The 22,091-nt window shown below is 43.6% G+C and overlaps 1 protein-coding gene across 1 annotated transcript in view; it reads left to right on the top strand.

Moving 5' to 3' along the window:
* Positions 1 to 15,929: 15,929 nt before the first annotated feature.
* Positions 15,930 to 22,091, top strand: part of fgf13a (fibroblast growth factor 13a) — a 45,609-nt gene continuing 39,447 nt past the window's right edge. The window contains exon 1 of the mRNA XM_061835826.1: positions 15,930 to 16,089. Coding sequence (XP_061691810.1) covers positions 15,960 to 16,089 — 130 coding nt within the window. The 5' untranslated portion in view covers positions 15,930 to 15,959. The remainder of the gene's footprint in view (positions 16,090 to 22,091) is intronic.

The raw sequence follows: 22,091 nt of genomic DNA, 5'->3' as shown, positions 1-22,091 counted from the left end.
AAATGATTCATGTTATAACATGTAATTAACCACATAACTTCAAACATATCATATTATAACACGAAACATCGACATCATAATGTGAAACATGTCACGTTATAACGTGATAGCGACCATTTTTTTTTGGTGTGGCAGCAATACGCTTCTGTAATTTTGTATCCGTGATATGTTTGTAGGTGTTTCAACTGTGTGCGCTCAAAAGTTTAAAGGTCAAATTGAGTGCACCTGTAAAAGTTAAAGCGCACTTTAGATTCACCTTGAAATTTCAGCCCAAAGCCCGATATCCCCAACTTTTTTTTTTTTTTTGTCAGAGCCGCGTACGACTTGCACGTGAACGGCTCATTTTCCCCGAAGCACGTCTTGACGCGAATGCGCCCTGGCATTAATCACCAGGTGAGGCCCACTTAGCGGCAACCTGCCAAACGCAGACGAGAGGACAGAGAACGACATCGTGTAGTAATTAACGCTGCATTGTTATAATTGCTCTCTATTAAACGGGTATCGAGCGGCGCACTAACAGACCGACTCCCTCGGGGAGAAACCGCCTCATTTCGGTAACATTGTTGGTGCTGCCGTTGTAGGTGTCGTCATGGCAATTATCAGGGACAGCGCAGCAGTTCAGCGCTTTGTGGCTCAGCCGTGTTGGCGCATGCAAACACACACGCACACAAATTGGCAGTTCCAGTTAATCTCCCTGTGCAGATGTGGAAGGATGTATAGGCCCTGCATGAATGAGTGGGATCAGTCATTCCTAATCATTGACGGATTGATTAAACAGTTTATTTAGAAAAAAAATTGTAAAAAAAAAAAAAAATCCACCAAAGTGCACCCAAAAATCTCTTCGGTGCTGAGCCGTGAGATTTTGAGAGTTGATTAGCGATCGGATGAAAAACGAACCCAGAGCCGAGTAGAACACTGTGGCCGACTGACCACAGCTGACTCCGGAACAGTCAATGGCAAGTAACAAGCGGCTTCCGTGACGAAAAAACATTTTTCACGCAGCGATCGCGCCGGCAACCGATCCCTTCTTTCTCCTCCGCCCGTCCCTCATGCGAGGCCGGCGCCGACTTCGAGAACCCCTTCCGCGGTCGATGCTTATGTATTTATCGGCGTTCTCAGATGGTCGCATTTTGCTATTTCACCGGCTAATCTTTTGCGCGGGCCAGGGTTTTAAATCATTTGCTGTATTTTGTGCCAGCTCAGCAGATTAATATGCTCACCTCGTGAGCCGCTGAAGTGTGCAAACGAGGAAAACAGATACGCTTGCAGTTTTATTTTATTTTTTTGTGTGCCCGGGGTCGAGGGGGAACAGTTCTTTTTCTTTTAGCAGGGAGAGATTTTATACTAATTTTACTGTGAACCCTGTAAACGTGACCAAATAATGTATTACTAGTTTTTCAGCATTTTGGAATACTTTAAAGTAATTTATCTACAGTATACAGTACTCATTTACTATGATTTTTTTTCAACTTACTTAATTTTCTTCCGACGGCACGGTGGTAAAGCGTTGGCCTCACAGTTCTGAGGTTCAATCCCGGCCCCACCTGTGTGGAGTTTGCATGTTCTCCCCGTGCCTGCGTGGCTTTTCTCCGGTTTCCGAACCACATCCCAAAAAAACTCCAACATTAATTGGACACTCTAAATTGCTCCTAGGTGTGATTGTGAGTGCGGCTGTTTGTCTCCAGGTGCCCTGCGATTGGTTGGGTGACCGTGGCCGGGGGATGTCAACTCTGAAGCTCAACGGCGGGATGTGTAATATCACAGGGCATCGACTTGCTGTTATTCTCCTTTTATTTTGTTTTTGTACACAACAATTCCCGGTCACACTCGCTTCTGACCAAAAAACGCATGCGCAGTCCGTCTCACCCAACACAACGCGCACGCCCACCTACGCCAAACCCGCAACAAGCCGAATACGCTTCCGCGTTTACGAGCCGTCAACCCGCCACTATGTCGGATTTATTCCAACGAAGTGTTTGGATGCGTCCAGACTTTTATACGCTTTCAAACTCTTCCGTGTAAATCTCGATGACTTACTCACCAGATCCATGCGTAGATCTAGTTGTCCAAGACAAGCGGAAGCCAATTAACAGTCCAATTTCTTATCAACGTAAACATCGACTTCAGCATTAAATATGCCAAGCGTCTCTCATTTTTCCACGTACCGTATTATCACCTCCTAAATGTTTAACGGTATCGGACAAAAGTCTGGCCGTCGTGGTGCAAGACGTATTTCTGTCGTCTCTAACCGACTTAGCGTTGAACAATGCTTTGTTTGACCGGCACTTCCGGCCAGTGATGTGATTTCATGACGTAGGTGCAGGAGTTGTATCGTTTATCGAAGTAACATTTACACACATTCAAATTAGCAGGGACGGCTAACGTCATCATGAACAGAGCAGAAGGTGCGGAGCCACAAGTGTGTTCCTCACAAGTAGACTTGACACCATCATTCTGTCACATGCACAAAGCCATCTTCTTCAGTTCTCTCCAGTCTTAGTAGAAGAATTAATTCCCACTTTTTTTACCCTCTAAGACACAATCGACGCACCACGCCCACGCCAAATGATTTTCCTTTCAGCACATGAGGTAAATTGCGATAAAAGACGGTTGCACATCAGTCACACTTGGGTCGGTTGTTAGGGTGTGTTGTCTTATGTGTTTGCGCGGTGGTGGTCGTCGGTTTCGAAGCGGCTGATTTACGACCCCGCGGAAGCCGTTAGCCGCTCGACGAGTACATCAAGCAGGCGTGGATGAACGTGGCGGCGGCGGCGGCGGGGGGGTTGAGGGCACGGGATTTAGCCACATGAATTATGCAGTGAGGCCATCCAGACGCATTACGGTGCATCTTTTATAAATGCATTACAATTTACAGTTTGCTTCCAATTCAGCGCGGGGAGAAGGAGTTGCGAAGCTGTCGAAGCTTCCACCGTCACCTGACGCTCAAAAGTGGAAAGATTTCACTGCATTGCACATCTCTCCTGACAGCTGCACTTGAAGTATTACAACATGTCACGTTCACTTTGCTGCATGCCTGTCAATGCTAAAAAATATTCATACAACAAGAGCCCATCTGTGGAAATTTGGGATCTTTGGAAGGAGAGCGGGTCATTTTCTTAAATTTGACCTGTTTTCACAGAGTGAAAAATACGCTCAATGTCATTTTTCACCATGAAATTCGGCAACTTTTAATGAAGACACTCAAGTAACAAAAAAAAAAAAATGAAATATTGAAACAGCTGTATCTCGTACATCTTTACCAGTGTCTGCTAAAATGGATTTTGGACTCACAAGCGTGAGCGTCATCGTGGTGAGAATGTCGAAAGCGTTTAACTGTAAACGTCATGAGCGTGTGTATTTTTTTTCATGTGGGAGTGATAACAGGGTTAAAGACGGCGCTCGAACCAGTGAAAATCGACAGTGTTCCCACCACATTTGCGAACGTCACCGCAGAAACATAAACGGAAAATATCTCGAAAGAGAGAAATTTGAAAACAGCATCACAGTGATCATGCATCCCTAAAAATAAGGAAGAGAAGTTTCACAAACAAGTACACACAACGTGTAATTACACAATTCCTGTTCTCTAACATTTTTTGAAGGATTACTCACCCGCTTATAAATGTCAGACAAGCTATTGATACATTTTGAAAAGCTCTATAAATGATCATTTTTACACAGAAATGAAGTCCGACACTCTTCTTGGTCTGAGTCAAAAAAAGCCCCGGAACAAAAGTGTGTGTGCATCGAAAGTAACGAGAACGCACGGTTGTGTGGATGGTGGAAAGGACAAAAAGCAGCGAGTGTCCATCAAAGTTCTACGGCATTATTCCAATAATTCACCCTTTGTGGCTGGATATCTGCAAACGGGCATGTGAAAAGTGTGTTTTGTGTTTCCATTGCAGGGTCCAGCTCCAGGCTGGGTTTACTTTCTGGTGTTTTTTTTTTTCAGGGTGCTTGATCAGAGAGATTTACATGGGAACCGTTTAAGACATCCGCTTTACTCAAACCACCCACGCTCACCGGACCCTAACGGCACACATACGAGAACGCGAAACCTGAGATGGAAATCTCCACTCCTCCAGGGACCTCCGACCTCTTGGACTAGCAATCGGGCCTTTCATAATAGCAGCAGTTATTCTATGGAGTGATATTTTCGTCCACAGGCCACGCAAATAGAGCACAGACTCAGAGGCCGCAAGTATCACATTTGCCGCCAAAATTATTCTTCGATGTTCTGCTTTTACTTAGAGTCCTTTTAGTTGTACTCTAGCATGTAGTTTTTTTTTTTTTTGTGCTTTGCGCAGAATCGCTCCGAAGAAAAGAGAAACTGCTAAAGACAGCGTAAGTAAACGCTCGTCGTTGATGAGACGAAAGGGATCTTTGCTCTGGTTGCTTTTTGTTATTGTTCTTTAATAGAGTGAAGAAGAAGAAAATGAGAAACCGTTTATGGTGATAGCATGAGCGAGGCTATCAAAAAAATGAAAAAAAAAAATAAATAAATAAATAAAAATGATAGGAGTGGTGTGATCCGGGGCCGCAAGGTGGAACGGTCACCGGCGCAGGAATGGTTAACACTGGCGACTACAAAAGGACTTTCTCACGCTGTCTAAGGAGTGGTGAGCGTCGCCTCTTTTCACCAGGATCGGTAAACTAGTTGCTTTATTCACCGGAGTTAAGCTAACAAGTGACGGCTTCTGCAACAGGCTACATGTTAACCTTTGCCGGAATCAATCGATCTTTTCAGCTCGTATTCAATACTTCTTCTTCTTTTCCTTTCGGATTGTCCCGTATGACTGTGGAAAAAAAAAAAGAGGACAGGGAGTCGGCTCCTCCGTACACAGAAGCATATTGCGACCACACACACACACCACACACACCACACACACACACACACACACACACACACCTCTAAACCTCTCTGCGACAGATGTTTTTTTTTTTTTTTTAAATACACATTGTTCTCAAATGAGTCAATTTGGCAATTTTATAAATACTTTGTAATTTGAGATTGATAATAATTCCTACCTGAACTGAAGTGATTGTTACACAGTCGTGTGTATTTGGTCGGGCACCAGCCATCGCGTTAAATTGGCGAAATCCCTCGATCTTTTCTGGTCCTTTCAGCTGGTATTCAAGACAAATACCAATATTTAAATAAATGACCCCTGGTTTTACATTAACTACATTCATTAACTATGATTGGTGGAAAAAAAAGACGACGGGGAGTCGGCTCCTCCGTACACGGAAGCGTATTGCGGCACACGCACACACACGCCTCTAAATCTCTCTGCGAGAGATGTTTTTTTTTTTTCTTTTTAAATACGCATTGTTCTCAGATGAGTCAATTTGGCATTATAAATACTTCATAATTTGAGATTAAGAATATTTCCTACCTGAACTGAAGTGATTGCTACACAGTCGTGTGTATTTGGTCGGGCACCAGCCATCGCGTTAAATTGGCGAAATCCCTCGATCTTTTCTGGTCCTTTCAGCTGGTATTCAAGACAAATACCAATATTTAAATAAATGACCCCTGGTTTTACATTAACTACATTCATTAACTATGATTGGTGGAAAAAAAAGACGACGGGGAGTCGGCTCCTCCGTACACGGAAGCGTATTGCGGCCACACGCACACACACGCCTCTAAATCTCTCTGCGAGAGATGTTTTTTTTTTTTCTTTTTAAATACGCATTGTTCTCAGATGAGTCAATTTGGCATTATAAATACTTCATAATTTGAGATTAAGAATATTTCCTACCTGACCTGACGTGATCGCTACACAGGCGTGTGCATTTTGTAGGGCACCAGCCATCACGTTTAATTGCCGAAATCCATCGATCTTTTCTGGTCTTTTCAGATGGTATTCCATCGAATGATCTCTTTGAAAATCTGCCTGGTCTGTTGAGACAACCAACAGCACAACAGGTCTCGGGGATTGTGAATATTCTGATCCGGTTCAATGTCCCCCACAATGTCGAGCAACGCTTTTTGACCGTCAATATGGCGCCGTGAAAACGGTGAAAACAATGTGAACAGAAATCTTTCAACTGTCTGCATCAATTGGAAAAACATCAATAACATCAGTTCTTTTGTTTTGTTTAGATTTCTCCTCAAACGTAACACGATTTCTGCGTTTTCCGCGTTGAGCAGAACCAAAGAGGGCCGCAAAGGGGAAACGCACGTCATCGGGAAAGCAAGGCCCGGCACGCTAATCCCACATATTTGATGATTCAGATAGTCGTTCCTAAATCCTCCTCTCCTCTCACTGAATGCCTGGATTTGAATGCTTTACGTAATCCTGCACGGAGGCCAGGCTAGTTGGCGCTCGTGGGTCGAAATTGATCCCTCGACTCTGCCTTTGTTTCGTTTGTTTGTTTTGCCTCTTTCCATTTTATCGGCAGGTGAGATTGTAAAATATGACTATATCAAGGTATTGGGAGCCCCTTTCACGCCGGCTCCTCATTCGTGTTCATTCTGCGCTCTTCGCATCTGTTTGACGGAAGCAAGACGCCGCTCTCCCTCGTAAAGACTCTATTATCTTAACTTCAAGACACTCGGGACTAGGTTTTTTTCATTTTTTTTAAAGGGAATAATTCATTAAGTGGTTTTCCATGATGTGTGACGGATGAGATTTGATTTTGTGCTGCTCGCGAGTGTTTTGTGTGTACAAAGCGATTACCGGATGAGAGCATCTTTGATATGCTGCAGCTCTGACTGAACTGCGCAGGTGTACATAACGTGTACCGCGAGGATGTCGGACTTCACAATGCAGCTGCTGCGTTTTTAATTCTCGCACTGTTACGCAACCTGCTCAGTGACATCTGTTCATTGTTTTTTTGGTTTTGTTTTTTTTTTTACCCGTTTGTTATTTAAGGTTTTAGTAATTGCAACTACGGTGCATACATCTCAGGGGAAGCTATTGTTTTAAATTAAGCTTAATCCATCTCTTGTTTTTTTTTTTATAATTCTCTGCTATTTATTGATGAATTTATCTCTTCAAAAATATATATGTGTAGGCGGCACGGTCAGCTGGTAAAGCGTTGGCCTCACAGTTCCGAGGTCCCGGGTTCGATCCCGCACCCGCCTGTGTGGTGTTTTGCATGTTCTTCCCGTGACTGCGTGGGTTTTCTCCGGGCACTCCGGTTTCCTCCCCGTTCCCAAAAGCATGCGCCGTTAATTGGACCCTCGAAATTGCCCCTAGGTGTGATTGCGAGTGCGGCTGTTTGTCTCCATGTGCCCTGCGATTGGCTGGCAACCAATTCAGGGTGTACCCCGCCTGCTGCCCGTTGATAGCTGGGATAGGCTCCAGCACTCCTCGCGACCCTTGTGAGGATAGGTGGCTAAGAAAATGGATGGATGGGTGATCTCTATTTAAAAAATGGACTGTGCAGGATTTCGAAAAAGCGTGAATAAGCTTGTATGCACACCGGAACCTGGAAACTATACTCACGCCATCATAAAATCTTACATAAGTGGCTAAGAAAATGAATGCGTGGATGTATATGTACATATATATATAAATGTTTGTCAGGCATAGTAAATAATGGAAATAATATTCTCACTCAATCTAATATAAATGATGTAAAATAGATCTACAACATGAAAATTCTGCCAAACCGATTGGATTGGATGAACCGTATCAATCGATATCAAGAAAATAAAAGGAGATATGCTGCCTTGCTAATAGTGGATTGCCTTGAAATAATATTAAATATACTTTTTTAGGAATAAAACCTCTGCCGACCTTTGATGTACATGTCAAATCATGCCCAAATCCATCAGATAATGGATTAGCAGTCATATATGAACTACGTATCTGAACACTTCTGGGCCGTAAACATGAAAACAGTTCAAAGAAAACCTTACGCGTACGGCGGCGACAGGACTTGCCTTCTTGTCCCGCGTGACCTCGTACTCTCACGCCGTTAAATCTGCCCCGTTTATCACCTCAAATCATTGTGTGTGTCGGTACGGTCAGGACCGGAACCCGCTGTAATCGTTTTCATTTCTGAACGACAAAACAATGCCATCCCCCTTAAAGCAATAAAATCCCCATTTAAAGCATTTGTGGAGCAGCCGCCATCCAAGGTGCGACACGTTTGGCACGATCACGTTTTCCAAATCCTTCTCCGAAGGAGCCTTTTGCGTCCCTCCGCCGTTCATGTGTACTTTTTTAAAATCACGTCAAACACACTTTTATCTCACCGCAACGAGTCTTTGCGTGATGTTTTACATTTCAATCCCACACGACTTCCATCACCCACCAGGTTCATAGATTGGTGACATACATCTGTGACTCACCACGCACTGCGTGTAGATGTGCATGTGTGTACTGTATGTGTGTAGGCCCTTCTCAAATTTCAGATAAATACTCGTTCATATGAGCGCTCTCCTCACATGCATACATTTTGGCAGGGAAGCACTTTTATTGCCCTCCGACCCCTACTACCGACGACGACAACACGCACAAACATGCGACACACACTATGTCAGCCTTTAATGACGGAGCTCATCTACGCTCCAATTTTCCATCATTATTGTGTCTGCGGTTTCCTGGGGGGTTTGCCGCTGTCCAATAATTGTGACATGGGCGGACTCACATTCACAGCAGGAACTCTCGTGTGTGTGCTGATGCTCATTTCGAGTCTACCTCGTCTGCATGGCCGTTAATGTTGCTGCTGAAAAAGGGTTGCAAGTAGAGTTAATGGGTCATTAGCAAACTGCTACTTCAGCAATTTTTTTTGGATGCCATCTTGGTTTTAGGTGAGTAAATTTCCCCCATGCTGAAAATCTTATTTTTATACAGTTTTTTATAAAGTTGCTTTAAAATTTTAGCCATTCTTAGTAAAGGTAATATACAGTAATAATAATTGTTTCAAAACTTTCACAAATTAATCCATCCATCCATCCATACATTTTCTTAGCCGCTAATCCTCACAAGGGTCGCGGGGGAGTGCTGGAGCCTATCCCAGCTGTCAACAGGCAGGAGGCGGGGCCACATAGAGACAAACAGCCGCACTCACAATCACACCTAGGGGCAATTTATTGTGTCCAATCAATGTTGCATGTTTTTGGGATGTGCCTGGAGAAAACCCGCACAGGCACGGGGAGAACATGCAAACTCCACACAGGCGGGTCCGGGATTGAACCCGGGACCTCAGAACTATGAGGTCAACACTTTCCAGCTGAGCCCACTGTGCTGTCCAAATACATCCATATTTGCTCATATTTCAGAAAAAACACAATTGATTCTGCTCTCCACTCTTGTGTGAATGCAAAATGGGTGTCTCATTCTGCCATTTCAGCTCACATATCCCTCTGGTGCATTGCAACAACATGATGAGGCTCTCTCCAGCATTAAGATTGAAGATAACTTAAGTGAAAAAGGATTATTTGTAAAAGAACAATAATAATAATAATAATAATAAAGGAACCGAAGACACTAATTTGCTTTTGTGTTAGTTTCCATGGAAACAATTATCTAATTAGTATGTTCGGAAAACGGATCATGAAACTCCATTTCGGACACGTCTTAAAGGTAAACTCACGTATCACGTTGGCTTCTACTTAAAAATCAACGGACTCGACTGACTTGTGTGCAAAAACAACAACAGCAACAAAAAATGTCTTACGTCCCTCGTAATTGGACATGAAAATAGTTTTTCCTCGGATGGAGACCATATGCTTCTGGCTTCCTTTGTTTACGTGTCCAATATGTCAAGAGATGAAATGAAATATTTTGAGTAATTGCCAGGATTCCCGGAAACTGATTTCCTTCATGCATCACGCTTTTTTTTTTTTTTTTTTTTTTTTTACACAAATAGAATTAGAATCGGACTCACCTGAGCGGCAACAACATTCACCGAGTGACAGATCTGGATGCGCTCCAATCGGCGTTCTGATGGGGTTCGCCGTGCTCGGTGACAAGTAATTCGCTATCCGTCTGCTGGGGATCGTTCCGTAAATTTTGCGCCATCGTATGCCGAAACTGAACAATAAAGCATAACAGACAGGTCACATCTCACGATACGTAACACTTTTAAACCAAACATCGAAATTTCAGGTCTTGGTTTTTGGTATTTTAGCTTTTTGTTAGCTTGGGTTCTGGCACCTGCGACTGGTGGCTAGTGACCGGTGGGACAGTCTGAGCGCTCCTCGCACTGAAAAGTCTCCTTGTGATGAATGCGCATGCGCGTATATTTTGTAAACTTCGATCCAGTCTTAAACATCCCCGTTCATGCTTCAACAAGTGCCATTCGACAACTTGTCGCCGAATGTTCATGTTCGCTATGGATGAACACAGCGAGCGTACATATCTTTTTATCAACATTTTTATTGTTAGGGTTAGGATATAACATATGTTAAGGCTCCGTCACACCGTGACGTTCTGGTCAACGTTCTCTGAACATTTCAATCTTTCTATTTTTCAGCGTCAGAAGCTTGGAACGGCGACCAAATAAGATACCCTTAAAAACCATTGGCGTGTGCTAACGTGTCACTGGCGTGCGACGAGCGATTTGCCAACGTTAGACGAGCATGTTGAGCGTGTGACTAAACGGGTGAATAACGACAGAATAGCGTTTTGCTGGCGTGTAAGTTTTACAGTGACACGGGAACGAAAATTTCATACTCCAGTTGTTGTCGTGAGTTTGAACAGTCAGCATCATGCCGCCTAGAGGAAAAAAAGGTGGGGTGGGGACTTCAGCAACTAGCGCTGCAAGTAAGAATGCAAAGCATCGGTTTATATACCCATCTGCATGGAGGTTCGGGAAACGCTCGAATGACGCTCAATGGACGCTAAAGGACGTTCGTCTGACTTTAGTTACACGCTGTGTGCGCTACGGGATTGTTCAGTGGTCGTTGACAGGTCGCCAGTGAGTCGTTCACTGCAAAGCAAACGATTAAGTAACAACCAAGTAACACTACAGTAACGAGTGACTAACGATAGCCAAAGGCGTGCAACGCTCGGCGAACGTTAGTTAAAACGTTCCACGAACGTTCTGCAGCGTTTAAAATTAAACGTTGATGAACGCTGGTCTCGGTGAGAACTTTTGTGCATGTTCAAAACTTTTTTCCCAGACCTGCGTTCTCCTCCGATTCCCAGCGATCGTTGACGTTCACTAGCGTTCAAACAACGCTCTTCTGGCGCTATCCCGGCGACCATGGCCGACTGCCAACGTTTCCTCAAACGCTATAGAACGCTGACCAGAGCGTCACGGTGTGACGGGGCCATTAGCTCCCTCTATGTAGAAGAAGGGGAACTATGAGACCGGGGGATTTCCCAGTAAGCGTCTGCTGCGTACCCAGAGTTCCCCTGTTAGTCGGGCATCCGCATTAATCACAAGGAGACTTTTCAGCACGGGGGAGCGCTCAGACCGTCATATCGGGTGTCGTCCACCTTTCGTCAGATGGGATGGGCTCATGTTCTCTGTGACTATAATCAGGATAAGCGGTATAGAAAGTGAAGGAATGGAGGGATGCAATCTGTGGTTCAAAAAAAAGAAATATTTTCCCTGTCGAACGGTTGTTATAGTGGAAAAATGCAATTTTTAAGATGTCGTGGCACAGACAGACATACTGGATTCTCCTACTCAGGTGAAACGACAAGCTACTCACAGAGCGCCGCCATCGTGATTGTAACTCCGTGAGGACTCCCCGCTAATTGTCGGGCGTTTGACAGCTGCTGAGAGACCGCGACTTGAGTGAATTAATCAGATTGTGCCTCGTAAATTGAAATGTATTCCTGCGGAGATGGCGGGGCGCCACTTGATAAGAAATGCCCTTGAACTCCACTCGACCGCAAGACGAGGATTGTGAGCATGGGGGGGGTTGAACTCGCACTGGCCTGTTACGTAACAGCCCGACTACACACATTCACCTGTGCTTGGACAAGGAAGCGCAGGTGCTTATTGCACATCGTAATAATAGTACCCGCGCCGATCACATGAAAGCTATTAAGGCCATAAATGCAACCGGAAAATTCCTTGGGAGGTTTAAATAAATGAGCAAGTAACATCAGCGAGGTACAAATCAAGCCTGCTTCTTCTCACGTGCGCCTGGCAGAACAATTTATTTCTGTCAAAGGTGCAAGGACATCTGTTGCGGCCCACTGAAGGTCCAGTGCAACAGCGCCGGTGCCTGTAGATCACGGACCGTAATGAACCCCTGGCGACGGCTCAACTCTGGAGTGCCTGATATGATCGAGCGTGAGATCCCAGGCCCTCACGACGTCATCCGTCACGTCGGCCTTTCAATCCCGACGATGAAGGAGAGCGGCTGTAAAAGACGCGCTCGGCCCTCCGTCACTTGTTTGTCCTCAGCGTCCACTCCATCACACACAGACGAGCTGGAATCGGGCTTTCGCTAGAAGTCGTATTTTCCCGTTTGGGAGTAGAACACAAAAGAAATGGAAGCAAGGTGGAGCATTTGGCTAGCACGTCTTTCTCGCAGACAGAGGTTGCGCGTTCGATGCTCGACGCAGAACTCCCTTGCTGTTGGAAGTTTGCATGTTACCTTATACTTCTTCTTCTTCTTCATCTTTTTCCATCCAAGCCTATCTCGTGCATCTTCTTCTCTAACACCCAACTGTCCTCTTGTCCTCTCTCACAACATCCATCAACCTTTTCTTTGGTCTTCCTCTCGCTATTTTGCCAGGCAGCTCCGCCCTCAGCACCCTTCTACCAATATACTCACTCTCTCGCCAACCATCGCAGTCTGCTCTCGCTCACCTTGTCTCCAAAACATCCGACTTTCTAATCCTATCCAAGCGAGAACCTCAACATCTTCATTTCTGCCACCTCCAGTTCGGCTTCCTGTTGTTTCTTCAGTGCCGCCGTCTCTAATCCGTCCATCATGGCCGGCCTCACCACTCTTTTATACACTTTGCCCTTCATCCTCTTCTGCCACATAGAACACCAGACACCTTCCGCCAACTGTTCCACCCCGCTTGGACCCGTTTCTTCACTTCCTTACCACACCCACCATTGCTCTGTATTGTTGACCCCTCTAGTATTTGAAGTCATCCACCCTCGCCATCTCTTCCTCCTCCGCCCCTCTCATTCACGCACATATATTCTCTTTTACTTCAGCGGACGTTTATTTCTCCTATGTTCCGATAAAGAGGAACGCTAGATTATTTGAAAACTCTAAATCCTTCTCTCCCAACCTTGATTGAGCCAGGACATTTGATCATCCATCCATTTTGTACAACCGAAATACTCCGAATGATCTCCCACAGTAGTTGGGAGAAATCCCTCAATTTTCCATAGGTGTGAATGTGAGTGTGAATGGCAGTTTGTGATTGGCTGGCAAGCAGTCCAGGGTTTTCGCTGGCATAGGCGTGTACGGCGTAAGCGTACCAAAATGGATGCTACAAGAGACAGAAGTGCACCGTTGTCATGAAATACACTTGAGACAGACGATGGTGGCTGACCTCCAGTTTGCTCGCGACCATAAAAAAAAACAAAATTATTAACCGTTCAAGCGTCTCTTCATCTCCGTTCATCATTACTTTACTGACTGTAATCACATTGTACTGAGGAGACAGGACGGGCTAACACTTGTTTCTTTATTTAGCTCCGTTTCTCTACCGTAGCTGTCATCACATTACAGTAGCATACAGCACAGTACGAAACCTCGAGCATCACCGCTTTAAATGCTCTCTTATCGGAGGTTTTATGTCAAAAGATGCCAAATTGAAATTTTTTCCATCCCCCCCCCCCCCCTTATGTTCTGAGACAGTTCAAGCAAATGAGATGAAACCAGTTGCTCACTTGTGACATTCATTCTGATTTTATGAAGTAGACGAGAGCGTTCTCGTGAGGCCTTAATGCACATCTGGGTTGCATTAAAGTTTGACTAGTTCTATATATATTTTTTTTCAATATGAAAATGCATTGATCAACACATGTTGTAAATGTGTAGATCTAATTTGGCATTTTTGTTGGTAGTAGTTTTCCAGAGAGAAGCACACTTAACTCCAGTGGAGTCAAAGAAGACTGCATTTATTTGTCCTGATTTCGTTATTTGCTAATCCATCAACAGTGAGAAAGTGGGTCAGTGATTGGCGCCAAGTTGGGTGCGCGCCCATAAGGGGACAGATGCAACGCACGCACAACCCCCCCCCCCCTACACACACACACACACATGCATGCATGCAGGGCCTTTCACAGGATCCCAATGAGGATTAGACACATATGTTCACATGAGTGCACATGCAGTGCATACGATAAGCGCTTAGCATCACTGGGAGTGAGCATGATGCCGTGTGTGTGCACCGCCCCCCGCCTCCCACCCTCGCCTGGTGTGACCCAGGGGTGCCGTGCATGCCTTCACGCCCGCTTGCCTGCTCGTAAATGGGACGCGTGTGGAAGCGGAAGCCGGGATACTCGCGGTTTGCCGATGACGTGACCTTGCAGCCTGCACGCTTGCCTTGCAGCTTGTCGCAACTGTTGACGCAGCCCATTTTTTCCCTCCGACCCTGCCATAACACGGTTATTGAACAATGAGCTATTCTGCTGTTTATTTTCTATATGAGGATCATTTCAGATGTTTGCTTTCTATTTTTCATACCATCGGGCCTTTCAGCTTGTGGGTGGCCATCTTTGACCACCTTCAGATATTTTTTATTGTCATATTTTCGCTTCTTTTGCTTACTAAAGTTTTTAATCAACATAAGCACTTGTCATTAGTGAAAATATATATATTTTTTAAATTTTCAACCCTAAATTGCAGTTTGTCTCCACAATGGTCAAATTGTTAAAAAACCTCAAAAATGAAAATTTGCATGTATTCTCATATAAACTTTTTTTTTTTTTTTTATATTGCCACAGCTGGTACAGGGACCTCCAACTTCTAAAATTATTACAGGAAATTGCTCCCTTGTTCAATAATTTATCAATAATAAGCCCTGAAATAAAAAAAAAAAATAACATGAGCAAGTTTTGACTTTGGAATGAAATTAATTTTAGCCAAATTGCACAATTACATCTAGTACAAAATTGGGAAAAAGTGGCCACAATAGAGCCATAAGGCACAATTCGATGTGAAGATATTTGTGCCCGCCAATGATAGCAGACGAACAGCCCGAACTCCTCACGTCAGCCGTCAACAAATTCACCAAATGTCCCCCCATAAATTAAAAAAAAAAAAGACAAAACTCTATAATCTTCTTAGATGATGCAACAAATATGAGCGGCGGTCGCTCAGTAAATAATTTTTGGTGAAAATTTAAAGTTAACATCGCCAAAGAAAACATCCAACCACGGTTTCTCTCCACCCTGTTCCTTCTCCCCCTTCAACTCGCCCCAACACCCCCCACCCCACTCACTCATCCAATCACAAATCAGAGATGCCTTCATGGTCTCAAAATGAGTCGAATCTTTTGAATCTCTCGCACAACTGCAGGTTTGCTACATTACTTCCAATCATTCCTGACTCCTGTATTATTATTATTTTTTTTTAATGCAGTTGTGTTACGTGAATTGGGGTTAAAATGTTACAATTTCTGGATGAGCAAGTCGCCGGACGGGACCTTAGAGGACGGTGATAGCGGGGAGATTTAGTGAGACAGCCTTTATTTGGATGGACGTGCAAGCGACTTAGCAACAAAAAATATAAAATAAAAATCCATGATGTCATTCAATATTCAAAGTCAATTCAAAAACAAAACATTAAAACTTTTTTTTTTTTTTTCATTTACCCTTAAGTGGACACAAATGGCAGTTTTAGACCCCAGGTGATCAATCTTTATTTAAAGCTAATTTTGGAAGGTCTTTTTCTTTTGCCTGTGCTTTTTTTTTTCAATTCTTATTATTTTTCTGCATTTTTTCTGTTGTTGTTGTTTTCATATTTTTCTTTCTCTGTGTGTGGTGAGTTTTCTAACCTCAGTTCATTCTGTTATGGCACCGCCGCAGTCCAGGATGATGCCGCCCCAGGTACCCAGGAGTACATTATGTTACGGCAGGACTCCATCCACTCTGCGGATATAAGGAGTAAAGGGTCCCCGTTTCGTGCTAAGTGTCACGAAATCTTCTGCTGCCCGCTGAAGCAAGCCGTCCACAAAGAGAACGCTGAGCCCGAAGGTTTGTTTGCACCCCCCGTACTTGTTTTCATTTGCTGATGCTCCCCATGCCCGTATCCCTCTTGTCCCCACTCCCCACCACTAGTCTCTCTCTTTTTTTTAATCTCTCTCTCTCTTGTATCCTGTGTGAACTGATAGCATCCTACAAATCTCCAGACTCGTTTATTCCTGCCCCATTTTTTTTTTTTTTTTTTTTTAGAGCGAAACTGTTGTCTCTCTCTCTCTCTCTAGTCTGTTTGTATACAAATATTTGTTTGTGAATGTTAAGCCCATGCTTCCTTGGAGGGCGACTTTGGGTTTGTTTACATTTTCTTAAAAAAGGTGTTCTTTAGGCGTTTCGTGCTTTTACGCCATGGGTGTCAAACTCATTTTTTGTCACAGAATGCATTGTCATTATGGTTACCCTTCATGGGTCGCTATGACATTGAAAACTGTATAAATGTATCAGAACCTCAAAATATTCAGGGCTCGAGACTAATAATTTGTATTTTTTTTTTTTTTTTTACTTGGAGCACAGTGGCTCCTACTTTAAATTTTGAGGGCGCACATTGTAAATCAAAGCTATCATTTTTAATGTACTACAGATAAATACTTGGACAATATGGTCAAAAATAACATTTTAAATCAATATTTTATTGTAGATGTTTTGACAACGTAAACAGATAAGTTACAAAACAAATCAGAATTCAGTGTTTAAGGTAGCAGTGCCAGTATATTGTCACCAAATTTGGCAAAACAACTGGATGACTAGTTTTAGGCATAAGGATTTGTTGTTATTTTTAAGGAAATGCAATGCATCAAGACTTTTGTAACAAAATGCTTATAATATCGCAAATGTATTATTTATTTACTACATATGACAATTTTAAATTTTGGTACAGATTTTAGAAGGAATCACGGAAGCCGACACACATGACTTGCTTTCGCGGGCCACATAAAATGACGTGGTGGGCCAGATCTGGCCCCCGGGCCTTTAGTTTGACATCTACGCTCGAGGCGCTTTGCTGGGGAGGAACTACCCACTGATTGGTCTCTTAGCATTATATCAAACATGTAAATTTGCGCGCTTACGCCAAGACCCGCCTCTTTTTACACATTAGCCAATCACAGTGGTCATTCGGTCCCCGCTCTTCTTCACTTTGGCCCACCTTTTTTCTTCTTCTGGAGTTTATCTAGGGTGGCAAATCAGCTCCCTTCTTTTGTGCATTATTTCTGAAAAGTGTGGAGCAGACGTTTGTTAGCAATGAAATGAAATAATATAAAATAACAACATAACTAATAAGAATTCATAATAAATGAAGAAAGTCTAAAAAATGTATTCGTGATTGAGAATAAAGAAGAATTTATTTATTTTAATTTTTTATTCATAAGAATTAATTTCGCACTTTACTATGTAACAGCATGCAGTCTGGAGCCCCGTCATATTACTGTATTACATGTACACAATACACAATTATTTGAGTATTTTTAGTGAACAAAAATTGCAATTTCGCTTCTGTCCAGATCTACTGAAATGAAAATAACACATCCATTTCACAAGAAACATGAAAGAGATTTATTTATACACTGTATAAATATATATTTATTATTACTTTCAGGAATATCGATTTGACTCAAGCTATTCACGTTGGATAGGGTCGGAGCCTGACTGGGAAGAGCAAAAATACAGAATAATTAACCTGTTCTTACATTTGCCATGAGGGAAAAAAAAAAAAAGATCCAAAAAGAATAAAGCGGAGATCGGGTCGAAATAAGTCACTCTGTGCGATGGGTTCTGCCCCAGACCTCTTTGAATAGGTTCATCTGATGCATTTCGTGCAACAACTGGAACTCGCATCCCCTTATTTGTCGTGTCCCTCTCCTACTAGACTGTTGCGATTGTTTACGTTGCTTCCCTTTGCGGACTTCACCTGTACAGGGATGACGTGACGGGACTCGGACGCCTACACTTGTCGGATGTGCGAAGAGCTGCGACCGTGGAGTGGCGATGTATTATTCACTTTAGTTGCAGTTTCACTTAGACATGACTGAGTTTACAAAAGGGGAGAGGAAGGGAGCGGGGAGAGGGGGGCACTACGGCGCTTACATAAGCCGCTCACGAGGACGTCATTATGGAGGGAAACTGTGCCGTACCACGTGTCGGGCAGGCCACACTCACACCAACGCAGCAACATTCAAATGACTTTGTGACGCAGCAGATTTTTGAGAACTTCCCGAATGTTGAGGACAATAGATGGAATTTCAGCGTCGTTCCCTCCTCTTTGTATCGTCACTGCTAGTGGTTAATGGCGGCGGTTTATAACGTTTGAGTCTCCGTGTTGTTTATGACGTGCATGAAGCTAAATTCACGTTAGAACAGCTATCATGTTAGCTATACTGTGCCTTTAACTCGGTTTACCTAATTTGGGGAGTTTTCTAGTAATCTTTCGAGCTCCCCACCGTGATACTTTCTCGCTTCTTGAGGTGGCATCTGCGCTCAAAACAGTCAAGTTGAGCCTCCTGAATATAAAGCCAGTCAATTTTATTTTTGTTATACTATCAATTTCCTCAAGAAAATCCCAAATCCTACAATTGGCGACTTAAGTCCGAGTTAAGTCAGGTCATGTGACTCAAGTCAAGTCACAGCATGTGACTCAAGTCCCCCACCTTAATTTTATGCGGGTTAGGGGATACTGTGGAAAGAGATCAAAGAGACGGATACAAGTGGTTGCATTGTTTGTAATGGAGTTTCCCTGCAGAAGTCGATAGGATCCAATTGTAAACGCAGTTGCTGCGCTCTGTCCTTCCAATAAGGATCACACATGAGTGAATCAGTTTTGGACCCGCGGCGCCACCGATGAGTCACAGTGACATCGGAGCAGAGCAGGAGAGAAACACAAGGACAAAGATCTGAGCTTTAACTTGACTCTTTGTGTGCGCGAGCTTCTCCCAATCAGTTCTCTGCATTTTTCCCCCTTTGGGCTCGGTCTGCGTCACCACCTCCGGCCTCTTCGTCTTCCTTCGAGCCTCGGCGTGTGTCACTCCTTCCTCCGGAGTTGAAAAGAAATAGCGCGCCTGAGGGGAGAGATTTGTGTAAATAGTGCATCCATAATTCAGGCGACGGTGAGACTTTGTGTTTATATTAGTACTCGTGTGTTCTGCGATGTATAGATACACAGACAGACACAAATAAACAAAGTGTGAAGGAGCATCTGTGCCTTTTCCACTTCTTGTTATAAGGAATAATCGCATCTTCCCAAATCTATTCGGCCATGTTCTGCGTGTTTTAAATAGTGATCTCAAGTACGCCCTCCAATTTTACCCGTGCCTTTACCTCCCTCACATAATAGCGATAATCCACTGCGACTTAAAAAATGAATTGTCATTGGTCAAGGTACGGATCCTTGTGGAACGCCATAGTTGACAGCACACTTTGGTGAACCCCAGATATTTGAAATGAATCACTCACAAATTCACCTCTTTGTGTTTATTGTGGTAAAAACCCAACTTCAGCTGTTTGCTACGTTTGAGTAAAATAAATCTTTTTGTTTGATTCTATAAGCTCCTGACAAAATAACCTTCAAATTCTGAATACAAATATTGTCCTTTAGAACATGTAGTTGCGGAAAATTCTTGACAGAAATCATCTCCATGCACTACATATACGTATATACACGTGCACACACACGCACACGTACTATTTTTGTCTTGCAGTTGCTCTTGATGTCCACATGTTTGATGTTTTTACGCTTTTCCTCATTAACGTTGACTTGTTTCATGTAATCACCTCATCAGTTCCTGACGAAGTGGAAACAGATGCGCTCGGGTTGGAATTTGAGAGGCACTAAAAATCATTCACCGTCATATTTATTTCTATTTTTAATTTGCAACGGTCTCTCCAAAAGCCGTATGTTGCACACGCTACATACGTTGACTTTAACCCAGCGTTGGCGGCAGTTTGTCAGATAATCTTGCAATGTTCTTACGCCAGCCTGCCTGCCGTGCTCAACTCCCGAGGCAGCCACCTTCTGCCACCACGCAAACACGACTTCCAGGAAAGATTCAGCCAGGAGAGAGAACAACTTCATCGTTAAAGTCTTTGTTCGCCTCTTCACCGTCTCCTCTTCTTCATTGCACGTTTTCGCACGCTGGCTTGACACTGATTGTTTGTTTACTTGCTTCCTAATGGCGCTTAATTGTCTGGAACGTGTCCAGCGTGTTTCGCGCTTGCTTTTGCCAATTCAGTGTCGACTCGTGTGATCTGTGGGCTGTCTGTTACCCCCCCCCCCCATGCTCAAACGGCTTTCTTACGAATTAACTCATGCTAAAACGAGTGACTTACGGTCACACAAAGACAACGTACGAGGGCGCTTGCTGCTGGTGAGCAACCGTGTTTCATATTTCAGGCTTTAGCGCTTGCCTCATGTAGAATCGTAGCGTGACAGTGTGCTCGTAATCACGTCAATTCATCTGTTTGTTTTGAATATATCTATTGTTTATTATTGTGAGCTCATGTATGTTGTCTACGGGTTAGTGTTATGCTTGGGTTTTTCGAAGAGGGCTAATGGGCGAAGGTGGTTAGAGTAGCCAAAAAGATTACTCACGTAAATGAATTGTCACCTTAGAATTATTTTGACACAAATAAAAATAAAATACTCCTTGATATAATTGTGGAACAACGAGCATTTAGTTCAAAAATGACCAAAGTACTGAGGAACTCCTGAGCAACTCATCATATATTTATTTATTTCAATTCAGACCACGTCAGATCGACAAAAAAAATTAAATAAAAAGAAGACAGGTCGTGTACAACACTATCACTTTATCTTGCGCAATAATAAATTAAATCATTATGAAATAACAATAAATCAAAGAAAAGCCATAAAAATATGTCCTACGTTACATTATTTGTTACACTCGCAAACCAGCGTGATGAACGCACCAGGCGGTCCGTCATTCAAATTTTCCAACGTTCAAGTGCAGTTCTTGGAGGCTAAAATATCGACACTTTATGTACGATAAACTTTCTTTGTTCCAAGAATAAGCTCGCCGGCTAGACATTAGACTTTACAGTTCAATGTGAGGTCGTTGTAGGCTGAAATGTGGACATTTTTCGTGAGAGACAGCACACGGCGTACCGTTGCTGCGGTTCTATTTCATCGTCAATAAATTTAACTTAGCTTGACTGCAAGTAAAATGGCCGTCGGTTCTGCCAAGTTTCACGTAAATTTGCTTTTGTGTGGGGCCGCTGCTATTGTGCGAGGTCACGTGACGGCTTGCTGCCTCTGTTTGCTTCGTGAAATGTAGCCGAACATCGCCAGTGGTTACGTTGGATTGGTGAACGAGAGTCATGTGACAGGGGGCCCGAGGCAGAAGTTTTCCTCTCACAAACGCGTAGCTAAGATGAAGAAATGACAGATTAAGGAAAGTAGTCAGCAGAATGGAGCTCAATATAATGAAGTAATGTTTTTCTTAATAAAAAAAACAAAACAAAACATAACCAAGTAAAAGTCAACCGTATGTTGTGTTAAATCTACTCAGTCAAGTAGCAGTGATGTGATTGATGCATGAATATCGCTCCATAATAAGCAGCCAAATAATTTTCTGATTAATGCGCCAGACGTGAGCACTTACGTCGTGTGAAAAAGAGTCAAAATACTCAACGGAGCGCCGTGAAGTGGTCTTGTCAAATATTCATTCCCTTTCACTGCGTGATTAGGAGCCCGCTGTGATCGGGCTCATTTCAAATGCATGCGCCAAGACAATGGAGAGGTTCTTAATAAATATTGCATGCTGTTAATGAAAGGATCGTTCTTCAAGTGTCGGACTGCCAGCCGGCGCGCACTCCGATTCAGCGGGGCCGTGCGCCACGCCGACCTTTTGCAAGCGCAGGTGTTTGGGAAATGATTCCCCCCCCCCCCCCCCGCCCCCCCACACCCGTGCGAGGTCCTCATTCGGGCCACGTGACGACAAGTCCCGGCAGAATGTACCCCCGTGTTCTGTCGCGCTTTGTCATTCTTACTC

This window comes from Syngnathoides biaculeatus, chromosome 11 (genome assembly GCF_019802595.1).
Source record: "Syngnathoides biaculeatus isolate LvHL_M chromosome 11, ASM1980259v1, whole genome shotgun sequence".
Classification (NCBI taxonomy): domain Eukaryota; kingdom Metazoa; phylum Chordata; class Actinopteri; order Syngnathiformes; family Syngnathidae; genus Syngnathoides; species Syngnathoides biaculeatus.
The sequence above is the reverse complement of the archived record's forward strand: the minus strand, read 5'-3'. Positions and strand labels throughout refer to the sequence as shown.